The 20445-nt window shown below is 35.0% G+C and overlaps 1 protein-coding gene across 1 annotated transcript in view; it reads left to right on the top strand.

Annotated features, from left to right (window-relative positions):
• The window catches only part of eif3ha (eukaryotic translation initiation factor 3, subunit H, a), a 121971-nt gene that overhangs the window by 65697 nt on the left and 35829 nt on the right, over positions 1 to 20445 (top strand). Inside the window, 1 exon segment of the mRNA NM_001003763.2 lies at positions 17274 to 17373. Within this exon segment, the coding sequence (NP_001003763.1) occupies positions 17274 to 17373 (100 nt within the window).

The raw sequence follows: 20445 nt of genomic DNA, 5'->3' as shown, positions 1-20445 counted from the left end.
AGCATTTGAGCTAACACTAAATCAGTATGGTTGGTTTTGTACTTTAAAAACCCACAGCAGAACTTTCAGATAAATTGTTATATATAATGTAATTGTTTTAACCAATTTAAGTGGATTGAACATAAAGCAATGAAGCTGACCCCCTCTAAAATCCTCAACTATTGTTGATTTAACTCATTTCAGATAGGTAGTTTGAACAAGCAGCGGAACTATTTTTGAGTGTATGTGTGTTTATATTACAGTATTACTGCTTACAAACAAGGGAAATGCAGCACTCACAGTTCTCTGAAATAGTCCGGGGTATTTAATAATTCATACATCGACTAAAAGATTGATCAAGGGATTTGAGAATTGATAGATTTTAAGTTTTTCACATGCAGATTTTAAATGTGGTGGTTTGTTACATAAGCATGCAAAGATCTACAAATAATTTAGTTGGCAGTCCATGAAGACCATTTGACTAAACCAGTGGAGGGCAAACTTTTTAGACCCGAGGGCCACATTAAGTTTTGCAAACTGAGTGCCACATGTCAAATCCTTCAAAAAATGATTTTTATTCATAGTGGCAGTATGCATGGAACATGTAATATCGGACAGAAACAAGTCACATTAACACAAAACAGATTTTTAAAAATATTATTATTGAGTCATTTACAAGTCTAATGAATTTGCACTGCTGTGTATATTTACTTATCAATCATCATAAAATAATTCCCTATAAAATATAATAATAATAATAATGTAATAATTTTTACAGTGGAGAATAGAAAAGAAATTGATAGAAAAATCTCATTAACACAATAAAAATAGGTTTTAAAGTTTACCATTCAGTCAAATTTACAATAATCTATTTTGCACAGGTTTTAGAATATACAGCTCAATCATCATAACACTTGATGCAATCCCAAATCTTTGATAAAAACTTTTTAAAGTGGATGTTTGCATGGAAAATTTATATTCCATGATTAACACATTTAACCAGTAATTATTAAATAATTTAAGTCAAATTCACAACAATCTCATTTGAGCTTGTATTAATATGCTCATATCAAGCATAAAACTATGAGATGAAACACAAGAGGAGTCTTAGTCTTTGTTATTCCAAGTCATGTTATTATGAGTGCGTAAATATAAACAATGAGCCTGAAAATAAAGTGATATTAATATCAACACTCACAAAATACCCAGCTGATTCAGTCGTTGCCTAACGACATAAAGCGCACCGCTCTCCATTTTTCTTTTTAACAAAAAAGCATTGTGGTGCACCTCATGTTTTTGTATTGTAAATGCGTGTTTGGTGTGATCGGCTCCTTAGGTTGTAATCTTTAAAAACACTCATCCTCAATCATCCTCAGTGTTCAGGTGTGGCTTGTATTTATTTTTAATGGATTTGATTACCATAAAGGTGTCAAAAGTTTAACCTGGTGCTGAAAAATCAGTCTGCTGCAGCTCATGCTTTTGCCATGTTGTTAATCTAACGTAAATGCATGATCCTATGGAAAAAAAAATATTGAAAGGCTGATTGCTTTTCATAAGCATGTTGTTTTTTTCTATTAAAAAAACGACTATTTTTTTGTCTCTTGTAATTAATGGATAAAATATAGTCATTCAAAAAGACAAATACATTTTATTAAACCTTTAGAAATCACCAAGTGATGCCTTGTCAATGTTCCGCTACTCCACTTTGGGAAACACTAGTCTAAAGCCTCGTTTCCAATGTACACGACAGACCGTTTCCAATGGAGAGTAGTCCGGGAGCTGCGTGGAGTTCTGATCATCTCCGTATGCGGGAAATTCGGATCTAAATTGAGCAGCGGATCCATTGAAATATTTCAACTTTTGCGACTAGACCGTATGCGACCGGCTGACTGGATGTGATGTATTCCAGTGTTGTCCAAGCAGGTCCGTGCGCGTGAGATGAGAAATAGTTTTTTTTTTTTATTAATATTTTGTCAGAAAAAGTCTATATTAAAAATTAATTTCTATTCATAAATGAGTAATAAAATGTGTTATTTTTTATGTTGTTTCCACATTCCCTCCAATATTTTTAGCCGTCTGAGTTTCTAGTATTCATTCATTCAACCATGGTGAACGCAGAGAATAAAGGCTCTTGCTTTTGCACTCCTTTATTTCTGACACCACGAGATCAGCTTCTCTCCCATGGTGCACAGCAAAACTGAAAATTCTGTCTTGTCATTCAAATGTCGTGTGCAGTGGAAAGGCGGCTTCAAGCACCTTTGTCAACCTTGGTTGTTGTAAGGTGCTGTATAAATAAAGGTTAATTGATTGATTAATCTATTGTTTTGTAATATAAAAATGTATTTATTTATTTTTTAATAAACTAATAAGATGTACTGAAACTTTATTTTTGTTTTTTATGAGACCTGCTGTAGCTTTTAGTACCAGAAAAGTGCTTCTAATAAGATTTTGAATTTTTTAGATTTTTAAATGTTAGATTTTCAGCTCCTATACTACTTTTCACATAAATCTGCCAATTTTATAATATATATTATAGTTTTTATAAGACTGCACAGAAATTGCAAAAAAAGCCTGCAGTTTCTGTCTGGCACTGCTCGGTTAATAACCCACAGCAGCACGTTCAGCCATCTGGATGTTAAAATATGCAGAAAGATTGGTATGATACTGATAGTTCAGCCAAATATTAAAATTCTGTTAATTACTCACAGGTCTGAAACATGTGTTTAAGTCTTTAGTTGATCCTCAGAGCACAATTAAAGATGTTTATAATGCAACACGTGTAATAAAATGGAGTTTTCTCTCCATTGATGGCCTGCAATAAGACTGGTTTAAAAGTCTACAATAATCAAAACAATATAAGTTTTCCCTTAATACTAACACGTTCAATAAATGTATGTTCTCAGAGCAGATCTGTAGGTTTTTTTTAGCCCAGCAATGAATGTGTTTTTACTTATGAAATGTGTAAATGTGTATTTAGTCTGTTTTTATATTAATTTTAGTGTTATTACTTATGCAAATGTTTATTTATTTACAACGCAGTGTTTACAGTAATATTTTTAGTCCTTTGGTTGACACATGATATACGCCCTCACTGGCCACTTTATTAGGTACACTTTACTAAACCGTGTTAGACCCTGTAATAAAAAAAGATGAGGACGTTTTGAAGTAAAAAAAAAAAGTTGTATTCCAGAATAGTTGTAACAAAGTGGAGAAAGCACCTGGGGGGTATTCCAGAAAGCTGGGTTAACTTACCATCTGCTAAAACCTAAACTCTCGGTTGATTTACCCAAAACCTGCTTACCGCGAGTATGTTGGTTCCAAAACAGGTGACAAGAGTTAGTTAAATCAACCTTCTGAAGATAACCGCGGGTTAATGCGCGTGCACGACACACACCTGAAGGCATTTTCAGTAGATCGCCGAATTCACGAGTCACCATAGAAAGTCATGGTGAGAAAAAAAGGGCAACACACTTTACAGAGGCGAAGCTGGAGGTTTTAAAAACAGAGATTACACTTATGCTTCAACGAAGGAAAGAAATATAGAATAAGAAATAGATAAGAAAATAAAAAATAAATAATAAGAAAATTTATTAGTTCATTAAATTACACATGCCATCCCCCATTTTATTGTAATGATAAATTAAACTACTCTTTAACATCCTTTTTGAGTATGTTGTGTAACCATTCATGCATTTAATTTTCCTTCCATAAATTTCTTAAGGACACAATATGTGTATTGACTAATAAGGCTTATAGAAATTGTAATCTTTCTGGAGCTAGAACTCTGTCCAAAGTCATTAAACACAGAAACATTATCGTAAAAGGTAATTTAATTACTGGAGCTCTTTATTTAACACTCTAGAATATTCTTTCTGACATGCAGCTAATAGAAAGAGGCCTGTCTAACTGCTGTGTCCTATAATAAAGGCTTTTCAGTGGTTGAGTTTTTGACTTACACCACACACTCTGTCACTGTTGTAAGTGATTGTTGTCAGATAGCTTTAGGTTCTTTTTATTTTGCATGCAGACAAAGTTCCTTCTGCCTCAACTAACAAGCAGTGTAAGAATTTTCTGCACTTTTCCATATTTGAATATAACTCTTGGATCACAAAATTTTTTATCTACATATTTAAATTCTAAAGTAGCTGTATAAGGTCCATCTTCAAAGATAAAGTCATATGAGCAATGTATATGAAAGGTGAGAAATGTATATGAAAAATATGTTACACGTTGAAAGGTGTGTGTATAAAGCAGTGTACAAAATCATTCATTTTATTTCAGGAAATGAAGAAATGAACAGACCAAACTATTTGATTAAACAGTTTTTTGACTAATTATATATTTTTTAGCACTCTTCCATCTGTTTTGTCTGCTTGGGTCACTAAGATTTCCTCTGGGTCAGGCTGCAGGTACGTGTCATCGTATAAGGAAGAAAAGGGTATCTTTTGTCCTCCAGCAAGTAACAATGTAGTGCCCAGTAATGATTCTATTTTATAATACAAATATAATAAAAATAAACATTGTGTTAAGCAACATTTTCTTTATAGTTTTTTTTTTTTTACTATATTTGTATTATACACTTCCTGAAAATCAGCCATTTAGCCTCAACATAGTGATGAGGTGGGGTGTGTGATGAGCTGGTAAGTGGAAGCAGTAATGAGTTTAATAGTTGAAACACCAAAAGATTAAGGATAGAAAATTAAGTTGTACCTGCACACTTATACTTTGGACAAATTTTATATTATCAGTGTCCTTTAGTGACTGATGGAGCTTTAAAATCGGCTGCAATTAATGCACACAATAGCATTTAGAAACCCTGAAAAAAATATTCTATTAAAAAATGTAGGTGTGTGTGCGTGAATGTATATATAAGAACGACGTCCTACATCTTAAATTAAAGATATATTTTCCTACAAAAGACAAAGCTGCCACTTATAATATTATACAGAAAAATGTGAGGGTGCAGAAGGAGAGAAAAAACACAAGATCTGTAAGTGAGATTCGAACTCGCTCCGTTGTGCGCTCCGTTGTACTTTATCGACGCACTGTCCACTACGCTATTCCCGTGCTCTGAATCATCTGTGTAATGATACACAGTGATTTATAACCAAGGAATTGTACAAAAGTGTAAAAATCAGTTCTGTGCCAGGCATACTGTACAGGTGGTCCTACTGCCACATTGTACAGTTGCCTAAAATGCCCTGACGCGAATACAAAGAGCTGCACTGAATGTTTTTTATGCTAAGCCCAGACCCGCGGTTTGTCACATTTGATTTCAAAAAGGTTTGTTAAATACATTAACATTATGAATTTGGTTATAAAAAAAATATGCACTTATAGGCCTCTCACAACAAAAAAACTTGTATCTGTGTGTCCACATCCATAAATATTCTCATCAAAAGAGCACGCAATGCTCAGTAAACTCTCTGAAACAGACAAACTCTGAAACATAGCAACTTACTCTCTGAAGATAACCTGCTCCGGAGCAGGTTATCTTCAGAGAGTAAGTTGCTATGGCTACTTAACATACCCAGAAGTTACCTCCGATTTTGGAACTAAAGTTGAAGTTATCCACCTACTTACTCTCAAACTTACCCGGGTATGTCACATAACCTGCTTTCTGGAACAGCCCCCTGGTTGGAATGAATCCCGATCATTCTCCTTTTAAACATTTTACACCATTTCATCCAGCTCAATATGTTAATACGTTTTCTCTTTGAATGTAAATTAGGAAATGCTCAATATGTTAAGATTTAGCTAAGAATAAGAATAAAAGTGATTCTCTTCTTTTCCCAGATCTTTGGTTGACTTTCATGTGGGAATGCCAACTGTTATGGTAAATGAGGTTAAACAGAATTCCTTTTGGTCAGTAGATGGTTCTTGATGGCTTATACTACCGAGAAGTAAATTATCAATCTAAAGGCATTATTTAAATACTTTCATTTCAGCTTCAACTGCTGTAGCCCATCCGCCTCAAAGTTGGACTTGTTGTGCGTTGGGAGAGGCTTCTCTGCAGACCTCGGTTTTAATGATTGGATTTTTGAGTTACTGATGCCTGTCTATCAGCTGGAACCAGTCTGGCCATTTTCCTCTGATCTCTGGCATCAACAAGGCATTTGTGCCTACAGAACTGCTGCTCACTAGATATTTTCTTAATCCTAGAGATGGTTGTGTGTGAAAATCCTAGTACATCAGCAGTTTCTGAAATACTCAGACCAGCCTGTCTGGCACCAACAACCATGCCAGGTTCAAAGTCAATTAAATCCCCTTTCTTCCTCGTTCTGATGCACTGTAGCAGATCGTCTTGACCATGTCTACATGCCTAAATGCATTCAGTTGCTGCCATGTGATTGGCTGATTAGAAAATTTCCGTTAGCGAGCAGTTGGACGGGTGTATCTAATAAAGTGGCCAGTGAGTATTTACAAATATTTGTTTAACAAACAAGCAGTTCTAAGTGGATTGGTATGGTAAACCTTTAAGTTATTCTTTCTGTCTGATGTTTTAGTTCATTTTGTCTTAAAAGGATTTGCATTTATCTGCAGATTTCTACACAGAAATGGCCAAAATTGTCTGCAGATTCTGTCTGGCCCACTTTACAGTTGTATACAGTCATTTCAATACAAGGTCAATGTATGAGTTGAAAGCAGTAAAGCATCAGCATCACAACATGACTTGCACGCCAGTGCAAAGTAGATTTATTTTTTCCAACAATGCCGCTTTGACCATGTGTGACTGGAAAATGTATGTAAATTTAACCTGTTTAACAGCAGTTTATATTTTCAGTGACATATTGAACGTTTAAGGCAATACTTCATGCTCTGCTGTACATTTTATTGCCTTTTTTTAACCAATCAGAAGTCTGTCAGATCAAGCATCTCATAAATAATGATTGTTGTTGGTTTCAGTTACAGTATGATGCTAATATCCCTCCATCCTGAGCATTATAATAATGTCTTGTTTGTTGGTGTTCCGGTAGCTGGCAGAGCGTGACGTTCGGTCAAGCGTTTGATTCGCAAACTTGAAAAATGAACGACTTGAATGCATCGTAAGAGCAAAGAGTCTGTCAGATGCATGAATGTAAAGTGCGTCTGGTCAATGTTAGGTGAAGGATGTGCTCAGTATTACTCTGGCCTTTATTCCACACACGGTTCACAGCTCGACTGCCACACGGCCGTTCTTTATATTTAATCGTGCCCCCTTTAAACCCATCAATAATGCAAGCTGATATATTAAAGGCTAAATAAAAATCTTCTCACATCGCTCTGCATGAGCTGCTGAGAAAGAAAGCCGTGCAGTTTCAGTCCTTTTCTTTAGCACATCTGAGACCTACTGAGAACTTTGGTTAGCTCAAATGTTTAATCCTGTGGTACCATGTTGCCTTCAGGCTACACAGCCTATTGAAGTGTTTTTATTTTTATTAAATGCACGATTAATTAGACAATTTTTAGGGATAATTTAACTAAAGAAGTACTATTCCCTTAATTACTCTCATATCGTTCCAATCCCCTAAGACATTTATTTGTCTTCTGAACAGAAATTAAGATTTTTTTTTTTTTTTTAAGAACTCCTACATCAGGGGTCACCAATCCTGGTCCTGGAGGGCCGGTGACCCTGCAGTGTTTAGCTCCAACTTGCCTCAACACACCTGCCTGGGTGTTTCAAGTATACCTAGTAAGAACTTGATTAGCTTGTTCAGGTTTGTTTGATTAGGGTTGGAGCTAAAATCTGCAGGACACCGGCCCTCCAGGAACAAGTTCGATGACCCCTGCCCTACAATGTAAATATCTGTAAATTAGCAGTTTTCTGTATTGATGCATGTTTTTATTTTAAAGATTTACAAATTTATTTATGTTTTGAATTGCATCATAAGACTTATCTTCCAACACCTGTTGATGTTGAAAAGTTCTAAGTCAAGTCAAGTGACTTATGAACATTTTTAATAGTTTAAAGCAGGGGTCTCAAGCATAATTTACCTTGGGGCTGCTGGAGGCAGAGTCTGAGTAAGGCTGGACCGCATTAGGTTTTCCACAAGAAAAACGTTTAAAAAAAAAATCCAATTTTCTCTATCTTTTAACACAAAATAAGATGGAAAAAATAAACAAATTAAGAATAAATAAGTAAATAAACAGTGATAATAATAATAATAATGATGATGATGATGATGATGATGATGATGATAATAATAATAATAGTAATAGTAAAGAAAATAATGAAAATCAAAAAGATTTACTGTTATTCACTGTGCTGTTGTTACAAGAAAAAGCAGCAGTGTTGTCATTTGTTTTGACTACTTTTTCGTTATATGGAAATATATGTAATGTTTATGTTCAGCTTTTTTGATCAGCCTCATCAGATTTACTCGTAGTAAAAAAAAAAGAAAATATGCTTGACTGCCTCTTTGCTATTTTGAAAATACTCATCATTTATTTTACATTACTGCTCACTGCGTGTGAAACATTAACCATCAACCAATGAGAGTGATTATTAATGTAAGAAAGATGATTGGGTGAAAATATTTTTTATGGCAAATAGTTAAGCGTGACTTTCGATTTAACTTTCGCATGGTGACTGCTGCCGTTTGTGTGCGCTTGTACATCACATTACTTTTTGGAATAGATAATAACAGCTATAACAAGCTGTCTGTATAAACACACACACATAGACGTACAGCATAACACCGTCTCTCACCGGAAATGCAGACCTATATCCAGAAGTCACGCCAGCAGCCGAGAGGAAAAGTCACGCCAGCAGGTGAAATGGGCCACACACAGAGAGAGAGAGAGAAATGGAGTTCACTTTCATTCCCTCAATCGCAGTGAAATGGGGGCTTCTGCTCTAAGTGTCAGTGAAAGACTGTCCAGAAAACACATACACGCAGTGAAATTGTGCACAGTTTCTGCGTTTTTAAGTAGTTGGTGCCTGGAATGTTGTAAATACCCGCGCTCACCTCCCTCACGACAGAACGCATATGAGATAAATGACATCAGTACACAATTACCAGTTATGATTATTGCTGAACCGATACCGATGCAGTGCACTGAAAACAATATTAATTTTGACACCCCTACTGTATATATAGGCTATAATGCATTCTTGTGGTGTTTATTATTATTATTATTAGTATTATTATTATTTATTTATTTTTTAAATAAACATACTCACCGGCCACTTTATTTGGCACACATTTGAGCCCCTTTTTGCCTTAAGAACTGCCTTAATCCTTTGGTATAGATTCAACAGGGTACTGGAAATATTCCCCAGAGATTTTGGACCATATAGACATGATGGCATTACACAGTTGTTGCAGATTTGTTGGCTGTACATGCATGATGTGAATCTCCCATTCCACCACATCCCAAAGGTCCTCTATTGGATTGAGCTCTGGTGACTGTGGAGGCCATTTGAGTACAGTGAACTCATTGTCATGTTCAAAAACCATTACACCACCAGCCTGAACCATTGATACAAGGCGGGATGGATCCATGCTTTCATGTTGTTGATGCCTATTTCTGACCCTACATGCCTAAATGCATTGAGTTGCTGCCATGTGATTAGCTTACTAGAAATTTGCATTGAGCAGTTAGACAGGTGTACCTAATAAAGTGGCCAGTGAGTGTATGTAAATAGCATTTCTGATTAATCAAATTCAAACATTCCCATTTCTGATAAACTCACTCTCCAAAACATTCACTTTCACTCCCACAGTAAGAGCATTAGTTTAGCACTTTAAAAACCACATCATATGAATTTAGATTGGCCTCTGTTTATATTTACTTTATTATTATTTCAAGCGGCCACCCGTGACTTCAGTTGCATGAACTTTCAGCGAGGGAAGGGCGTTGTAAAAGGGCGCAGGGCGGTTTTAAAAGTCTGCAGGGTGGATGAGAGAGTGGCAGCTCTGATAAGGCCCTGTTCGAACACTTCAGAACCTTTGACAAGTCTCTGACAAGCGCATTAATTCAATACAACTCACTCACTAAAAGCTGTGGCGAGCTTTTGTGGTCGGCGCAGCTTGATTATGAAAACTGACAGCACCTGCAGTCGATGATTTCTTTATGAAAGAAGGGGAAAAAGGCTTCTCCGCGTGACCTCGTGGCCCTCCAGTCTGAGATTTGTTATATCCGCCAGGTGAATATAAATATCTTGTAGGTGCAGGATGGAGGTGCGGGCTTTATAGCACTTAACTTTCTGACCTTTGTTATTGTCAAGTGATGTGTTCTCATTTCAGATCAACCATTCGAGGCTTGGATTTGTTTTCTGAGATTTTGACTTTGCACTAAGATGTTGTTTAAAGATAATCAGTTCCTAATCTGTAATAATAATGAAGTGTAAAACAAATTGTTAATTAACAGTGTCTGTATTTTGTGACTCTCAAGCGTTTTCCGTTTATTTATAGTTGTGAATTGCACTGTAGGACGTTGATCTCTGCTCTGTTGGCTTTTGATGTTTGGCCCACAAGGGGGCCTAAGAATGCTCTGTGAGGGGTCACGTCATATTTTAAAGTAATTTTAGCAGTGGACAGGTAGAACAATGATGTTACCTTAGTTCATTTTATCCCCTGGCTGACCAAAAAATGGACATTTGTAATTTATCTTACACAAAAAAGAGAGTCTTAGGGTGTTTTCACACCTGTGAATCGATTCAGTTGTTCCGAAACGAGGATTGCTGTTGTTACATTGATGCTCTTTGTACTTGGTGCGGTTCGCTTTCACACGGCAAAGTTTCTAAACGGACCAAAAGAGCTAAAACAAGTCACGTGTGAGTAAACTCTCCTCATATTGGTCAGAGTTTCAGGTTTTTTTTTGCAGAGTCCTGTTCAGCTGTTGGGCGGTGTCTGAAGAGCAAGGAGGGATGCGATGGGGAGGATGAGAAAGGTGCACAGCGTATTTGAGGACCGGGAGAAGACGCGCGATTTTGGGAGACTACCGAAACTTCCGGGAGACTTAGGATATCTGAAATTACCTAAAGCTCTACTCATAATTCTCTCTTCATATAGTCATATGCCTATTACATATCTATAAACCACTGTGATATAGCCGGGCTCGGGTCATATCGCTTTCTCAGTACAATCGATCCGCTCCAGAGTTTTTTTTAATCGAGCCGAGACCACCTCTTTCATGAGTTCTCGGACTGATTAATTTGGCCGAATCCTAGCACGATTGCTGGATTCACATATGCCAAACGAACCGCGCTAACTGGGCAAACGAAACCGGTTCCCAAACAAAAGTCTGAGTGTGAAAGCAGCCTTACTGATTCGCCTTCAGCACCTATACTGGACCCAGGTGAAAAACCTCCAAACATTTCGGGTCGCAGCGCTAGAAATACTGGAAACACAATGCAGGAAATACCAAGATAGTTACATAAACTATGATTTTATTTCATTTTCAGAAAGGAAAGAGATATACAGCCACCACATAATATCGGCCCATTCATGTTTGCTTTTATATTTTACATTAGGCTATTATTTGTGCATGAACATATCTAGATATAGTAAAACATATATCATTTGTTTGACAGGAACATTTTTTGTCATCCTTACTGCACACTCAGTTGAAGTCAGAATTATTAGCTCCCTGTTTATTTTTTTCCCCAATTTTGGTTTAACGGGGAGAAGATTTCTTAAACACATTTCTAAACATACAAGTTTTAATAACTCATCTCTAAAAACTTATTTTTTTTTTATGTTTTATCAACACAACACATATTTTTGCAATTATGACAGTACATAATATTTGACTAGATATTTTTAAGACACTTCTATGCAGCTTAAAGTTACTTTAAGAGGCCTAACTAGGTTAATTAGGCAGGTTAGATTAATTAGGCAAGTTATTGTATTACGATAGTTTGTTCTGTAGTCAATCAAAAAAAAAGTGTGTGTGTGTATATGAGCAATATCACACTCGTAGCAGTGTGATATGGCTGCAGGCCGAGTGCCTTAGTGCCCCCACCAGTGCCGATATACAGCCATATCTCACTGCTACGTGTGTGATATTGCGTTTATACAACAGTTTGACGACATAATGTGTTTATATAAAAACAAGATCAAACATGGAGGGTCTCAAAAACCCTTTTGTATGAGGAACTACTTTCTTCCTCTTTGGATTCAAATCATAAGCTGACAGTTAAACAGCTGAGCAAGCATCTTTTAAATTTTACATCTGTAGTGTCTGCTTTTTGCAGGCTGTATGTGGGCGGAGTACGGGTGCTGATATTACTTAAATATATCACGGCTATAAGCCAATCAGATTCGAGAACCAGACAGAACTGTTGTCTGTGTGTGTGTGTGTGTGTATATATATATATATATATATATATATATATATATATATATATATATATATATATATATATATATGTGTGTGTGTGTGTGTGTGTGTGTGTGTGTGTGTGTATATATATATATATATATATATATATATATATATATATATATATATATATATATATATACACACACACACACACACACACACACACACACATATATATACATATATATATATATACATATATATATATATATATATATATATATATATATGTATATATATATATATATATATATGTATATATATATATATATATATATGTATATATATATATATATGTATATATATGTGTGTGTGTGTGTGTGTGTGTGTGTGTGTGTGTRTATATATATATATATATATATATATATATATATATATATATATATATATATATATATATACACACATACATATATAACCCATGTGTATATATATATATATGTATAGCTTAAAGGGGTTAATAAATTTGACCTTAATGTTTATTAAAATATTAAAAACTGCTTTTCTTCTAGCCAAAATAAAACAACTAAGACTTTCTCCAGAAGAAAAAATATTATTAGACATGCTGTGAAAATTCCTTGTTCTGTTAAACATCATTTGGGAAATATATATATATGTATATATATATATATATATATACATATATATATATATACATATATATATATATATATATATATATATATATATATATATATATATATATATATATATATATATAAACAATATTACAATGTTTTCCGGGGGGAAGAGGGGGTTTAATATACAACTCCAACCCAGACTATATATCATGTTAAACTACTTGTGGGAAGAAAGATCAAGATAAGGGAGTCAGGCAGCGTAATACAGAGAGTGAACCGAAGCGCATCAAATGATCGGTAATTAAAAGGGAAACAAAAGAAAAGTATAGTAAATATATATTTTTATATTAGCCACACATTTGAGGCTTGTATTTGCAGCAGCTTCACGTCCACAACTTCTCGCACTGGGTTAAAATAGGCTGTGCAGTCTCTGTGTGTTCAGCGAGTGCCCTATGTCTAAAAGCTATAGTAAAACATGCCGTTTTCTGCTAAAGGGTTACATTAGTCGAGTTTGTTTAATATTTCCATTAGAGTGGGATCCAATGTACAAAATAATGTAAACTTGTCTGACTGCTTCATTTCCTCTAAGGTGTGAACAGGCCCAAAATGACTGCTGCATAGATTCTCATGCTAACCCATGCTAAATCCTCTAATGTATTACATGAGAGGCATACAATATTATATACTGTCATCATGGCAAAGATATGTGTTTTGTTGATAAATCATAAAAGAAATCAGTTATTAGAGATGATTTATTAAAACTTGTATGTTTAGAAATGAGACACTTTTAGAGAGAAAGTCAGTGGAAATATGTGCACATATTTTCACACATTGTCTGATTTTTCTCACATCTTTCTAGCAAGATGGCACCACAAGCCAGTGTTTACAAAAAAAAAAAATTAAACCTGGACGATTGTGCTTGCATGCTAATTTTCTCAATCCTTTTTTCTTACAGAAAATTGCGTTTTTGGCAGAACTTTCTTTTAAGCCTTATGACGACTGTGTCCAACACCACAATTTAATCCATGCATAAACCCTTTTTAATTGTTTGCCATCTAATTTTTGTGTTTATGCCATTTGGACCTTGTTAATTTAATTTGTAGCTTCGCTTTCTTACGACTATAAAAAGGCCATCAGCGTTTCAGAGTTATTATTTTTTTGTATGTTCTGTTCCATTAAACTCTCAGCCTATTTAAATGTTTTAATTTTCCATTTTAGTTCAAGTTTTAGTGGTTTGATTTTTTTTTTCATTTTCATTGTTATTATTTTTTTGTAGTAATAATAATATAGTTTTAACAATAGTCATCATGTAATAGTTGCAATGATAATGATGGTAATAAGGCAAGGCAAGGCAAGTTTATTTATATAGCACATTTCATACACAATGGCAATTCAAAGTGCTTTATATAAACAAGAATAAAAGAAACAAGTAAAATAAAAATAAAAACAAATAATAAAAATGCGTAAAAACAAAACAAAACATAAAAACAGGTAAAATGTGATATAAAAGAATGAAGAAGAGAAAAACATGATAGTGCAATCTGTCGTACGCAGCACAGTGCTCATTCAGTAAAGGCACAGCTAAACAGATGTGTTTTCAGTCTTGATTTGAATGTGCCTAATGTTGGAGCACATCTGATCATTTCTGGAAGCTGATTAATTATTAATACACTACTACTACTACAACTACTAATAGTAATAGTAACAATGCTACTAATAATAATTTTAATAATAATTTATATAGTAATACTACTAATTATAGTAATATATATTTGTAATAATTATATTATTTTAATAAATAAATAATAATAATAATAATAATAATAATAATAATTATAATAATTATAATTATAGTAAAAATAATAATTATAACAATGAAATGAATTAAATAACATTTTTAAAATTAATAATATTAATAAAATTAAATTTTTGGGATGTAATAATAATAATGTTATTAATTATGGTGGTAGTAGTAATATTAATTTCAGAAATAGTAATATAATTTTAGTAATAATAATGATAATAGAAATAATAATAGCAAACTATTTTAATAATAATTTTAATAAACTATATATATATATATATTAGGGTTGCACTGATATGGGCCAAGCACATGTTTTTATAAATTTTCTTTTTTTTTTATGTCACAACCCATTAAATGTTTATTTTGTTCAGACAAATTAGAGTTCATTGAGGAGATGAATCCAATGTCACAAACAGAAATGTTAAAAATTTTACTTTATTAAATACAAAAAAGCTTTAAAAAATCTTCCAGGATTCCATATTAAAAGTGAAGTTTAGCATTTTCTCCGACACTCAAAAATGGTCGACTAGTTTTACATTTGTAGTTGCGGCTGATGTCTAACAAACTGTCAGCCGACAAACCAGAATGCATCTGTTTCCCCGTCTCCTAACTGTGATCTACAAGTTGTGTTATTGTCGTGCATCTAGGCTGTCCTCTTCTGTCTGTGTCCTGGTTAAATCTCGTTGGCTTTTCTTCTTCAGAGACAGCACACAACAATAGACTCCTGAGTTTCTACACAAAGCACTTTCTTTATCAAGCCAAAATTGGACTTGAGGGAAGAGAAAAAAAAGTGCTCCATTTCAACACCTGAAAAAAGACACTGCATTGCCATTTCCACACTTCATTAATTCGCAGAACATTTTGAACGTTGCTCAGGTAATAAGAAGTGTTTCTGAAGAACCAAATTAGCTCATTTTGTGAGGAGAGGAATCACCGTGCTTTGTGTTAGACTGGAGTGATGCTGGGTACCGATAAAGACTGAAGGAAAAGCCATTATTTCCAAAAGTAATTATCATTTTCAGCGTTTACTGTAGTTTTTGATCAATTCAATGCTTGCTTGGTGAGCAGAAGAATTCATTCAAGACTATGCCACAGCAATCTCTCCCTGTTGCCCAAGACTGGTTACTCACTGAAGCTAAGCAGGGCTGAGCCTGGTCAGTACCTGGATTGGAGACCACATGGGAAAACTAGGTTGCTGTTGAAAGTGGTGTTAGTGAGGCCAGGAGGGGGCGCTCAACCTGTGATCTGTGCGAGTCCTAATGCCCCAGTATAGTGAAGGGGACACTATACTGTCAGTGAGCGCTGTCTTTCGGTTTAGACATTAAACTGAGGTCATGACCCTTAGATGTAAATCTAATGTTGAAAATAGTTCGTTCAGTATAATCTAGCTTCTTGATAGGAGTGAGAATGTTAGTTGAGGAAAGTGTTTGCATGAAAACTTTTTTTTTTCATGAAAGTTAATCCCAAAGACAGACAGTTGCAGCTCAGCCAGAACGCTGCAGCCAGGATTCTGACCAGAACCAGGAAATCAGAGCACATCACACCTGTCCTCAGGTCTCTACACTGGCTCCCAGTCACATTCAGAATAGATTTTAAAAGTATTATTACTTGTCTATAAATCACTAAATGGCCTAGGAGCTCAATACAATACATATTTGCTTACTGAATACAAATCTAACAGATCACTCACATATCTACTAACAGCCCCCCCTACCCCCCACTGCTAGAATCAGCTTCCAGAAATGATCAGATGTGCTCCAACACTAGGCATGTTCTAATCAAGACTGAAAACACATCTGTTCAGCTGTGCCTTTACTGAATAAGCACTGTGCTGCACCAACAGATCACAATATTATTTCTTTTCTTTTTCATTCTTTTAAAACCCGTTTAACACATTTTAATCTGTTTTTAATTGTTTCTTTTATTCTTGTTCAGGAAAAGCACTTTGAGTTGCCGTTGTATTTGAAATGTGATGTATAAATAAACCTGCCTTGCATAACACTTGAAATCTGTATGACATTTTTACTAATAATACTAAGTATTGTAGTTGAGTTTTTCTGTGATTTTAGTTCTACAATTGTATTGCTTTAAAACATGTCATTTTCAAAAATCTTTTTTTTTTCTTAAATTTTTTTCTCGTAATTCCTTGTACATTTTTGTCTATTGTAATAACAAAAATAAATGACAACAAAAAATAATTAACTTCATTGTTGTTTATTTTTATTGTTACTGTTTATTGTATTTTGGAATTTGAACAGTGCATGTTTTTACCAAAGGTTATAATAAAGTATTATGCCTTTCATTAAATATACAAATCTAACTTAGCATTTTCTTTCTTGTTTTTGTTAAATGATGTTCCACTTGTTTTGACAACTAGTAAAAACTCACCTTGACTTGTAAAGCACCTGTTGTTCATTCATGCAGAAATGTATTAGATGGCAAATGAAGAGGAAAAATAGATGCTTTTGAATTCACCGTTCAGAAATAGTTAAAATAGTTCAGGCTACATGAAGATTACAACTTTGCAGAGTTATTTTTTTATGTATTTTTTTTCGTGGAGTATAGCATATTTACTTTATTTTTTAAAAAATCCACAGATCCCCTAAAGACGGCGCAGGGCTCTCTCTGTCTGAAGGCCTACAGATTGACCCCCAAATTGATGGAAATCTGCAAGGAGAAAGACTTCACTCCTGAGGGGTAAGATACGGTTTCAAATCTAATCTAATCCACGCTCTGGCACTCCTCTTCTAACCGGGCCAGGGCCGGTGTTCTGGCGATCTGTGCTAACTCTCCAGAATGTTCTACCGGTAGCTCAATCGGTCATATTTCAGCTAAAAACACAGGATTAGCACATCTTGTCAGCTTTAAATGCAGAATGAACAACCACTCTAATAAACAAATTAAATAGAAAACTAATGAAATAAAAACAAAATTAACTAAAATTAACTACTAAACTGAATAATGTAGAAAAAGGTGTAGCAGCACCAAATGTCTATCAGAGTAAACTACTGCCTTAATTTAGTTTTTATTTCATTAGTTTTATATTTAATTTGTTTATTAGAGTGGTAGTTCATTCCGATTGACATTTGAAGCTGACTAAATGCGCTACCCTTGTTTTTACACTCTTCTTTAAAAAGGTAGTTCATTCTGATAGACATTTAAAGCTGACAAGACGTGCTAATGCTGTTTTTTTTTGTTTTGTTTTTTTTGCCAAAATATGACCGATTGAGGTACCGGTAGCACAGATCGTCAGAACACGGGCCAACTGAACTGCACCTGAGCCCGATTAAGAGCACTCCCACTTCTCAAACGAACCGGGAGACACGCCTGAGCACCGTTTAGATTAGGGTTGGGCCGATAGACGATGCAATCGTCCATCGCCGATGACCGATAAACTCTGCATCACGATCCATCTCCCCACCCCACATTTATATTAATTTTTGACTTATTTGCATGTCATTTTATTAACGGTCTTTTCATGAGCTGTATTAAATTTTACATAGAGCTGCCACTTGCACGGCTGACAGCATTGTGAGGATTAAATGAATACAGCACCTCTCGCACTTAAAATGTGTAGATTCAGTGGCAAACGCTGTTACCTGCAAACCCGTTACCTGTTATTTTCATTCTCTTATCTTCAGCGCTTCACATTTTTGTGGTTGTAGCTCCTGTCATCTGAAGGCAGAAGGAATTGACTGAATGATTGACAGCTGATAATAACCAATCATGTGCGTTCAGTTCTAGAGCAGTGGGCCAATAAGAGCACAAAAGCGGGGCAAGCATTTCAGGCTTTTTTTTTCTTCAGACAGTTCACAACAACTGTTGTAACCTACTCCTGTTTGGTGTTTTTAGGTGCAAAGATGCATTCTGCTTAAATGTCTCCTTAAATCCGCGCACCCGATGAGCATTTTGCCATGAAAACAATAAAAAATTTTATACTGGCACAAATGCTTTTAAATATATTTTCAGGTTGCATAGATAAGATTTCTGGTGCATATGTGACCAAAGCGGTCGAGCCCTAGCATCTTTACTTGTTATTATTTCCTCATAATAATAATAATAAAAAGAGAAACTTATGATCAATCACAATATAAATTAGAGTGAACTCCAAACGAAGTCTCCTCCACCAGTTGTGGGAAAAAGTCATTATACCGACACAGATCACTGTGCCTGTTCATGCCAGAGTCCCGAGTTGCCAGAGTTAAAAGTGATTGACAGCTGGTCATTTGTTCGTAATTTTATTTATTTATGGTTTAGTTATGGGTACCATGTGGTTTTCACTACCATGTGGGCCAGGTAGTGAAAACGGTAGGCTACAGTAAATTCATTATGAATTAATTGATATTTAACATCGACCACCTCCACCTATGACCACGATGCGATCGTCCATCACGATGTTTCACAGACATCGTACAATGCCGAATTGGTCAACATCGCCCTACCCTAGTTCGGAAAGCATAGAATGAGTTCACCCCAAGTCTCCATCCCTAGCGTGTGTAAGTGAGGTTTCAGCTTAAAACCCCCCACTAATAATGTATTGTAACTCTTTGAATTTCACCCCTTCAGGCTTTGATCTAAACCGTGCTGTTTTGTTGATAGTTACTTTCAATTTAAATGAGATTGTGTTCCTTTCAAAAGAAGGTGGAGCTACAAATGCCTGTGTCAGCATAATGGCAGGTTTAAAATAGGGCTATTATAGGTGAGAACTCTAATGGCAGATGGCTGCTTCTCACTCAGGGCTGTCTATGCTAATGAGTGAGACATTGTTACTAATGTACAGGGCTTTCTCCATCTGATGATGCGTACAAAGGGAGAATGTCAGTCAAAGTGTTTGTACAGATTATGAAGTGTGTAGAAAATATAATTTTGTTCAAATATAGGCTGGTTATATTTACACACTGCTGTCACACAACAGTTTAAACTCCTTAAAGTGATTTTTGCTAAATATCTCCCCTTTAAATGCATATTGCATACAATGGTAGACTATGTATAACAAGATTTTCAACTCTTACTAATATGAATCACTCCCTTTACCCCGGTCACCACCTCTCCATGTTACCATTAATCTGTTGCTAATGAGAGTCTTCTGTAATGCACAAACGGAGCCGCGTCCCCCATCAGCGAGGGGCTTTTATTTGGCGTGATGGGGCGTCTTTTAAGGAACAGTCAGCACAGTCTGCCAAACAAACAAATGCACAAAGTGTATAACCTCGCTGGCTTCTCGGCAGATGGTAATTGATTTTAAATTGCTGCTAGACATAAGCCTAATGGGGGAATGTATCAGCAAAGCAGTGACGTCTGAGCGATCAAGAGGGGAAAAAAACTCCCAACAACAATAAAGTGTTTTGCTGGAGGACATGAGTGCTTCAGGGTGAGCTGCGGGTAAAGAGTTTTCAGGTGCAATAAAGTCAGTCAACTCTGTTTGCTTTATTAATACATGGGGTTAAATGTTTTGGGGATTTATGAAGACAAAACTAGTTTTAGAGATATTTACAGATGCATAATCTTTCAAAATGATAGCGCTTACCTGCTTGATCTGGATATTTTCAGAAATTTAAGAATTTTTACAATGCTTTATTGTTTAAGCGTACATATATAAGGTGTAAATGTAGCTCTATATATGTTTTTTCTAATTATAATTAGTAAAATTATAAGTGAATAGTTAGATGCAAATTGATCCCTCTTGTAAAATTGTTTTTGATACATTTAAAATATTTTTAAACCATTTTAAATATAATAGTTTTAAAAAGTAATTTCTAATAACTAGTT

The sequence above is a fragment of the Danio rerio genome, chromosome 16 (assembly GCF_049306965.1).
Source record: "Danio rerio strain Tuebingen ecotype United States chromosome 16, GRCz12tu, whole genome shotgun sequence".
In the NCBI taxonomy this organism is placed as follows: domain Eukaryota; kingdom Metazoa; phylum Chordata; class Actinopteri; order Cypriniformes; family Danionidae; genus Danio; species Danio rerio.
Note: the sequence above shows the minus strand (reverse complement) of the source record. Positions and strands in the feature narration are given on the sequence as shown.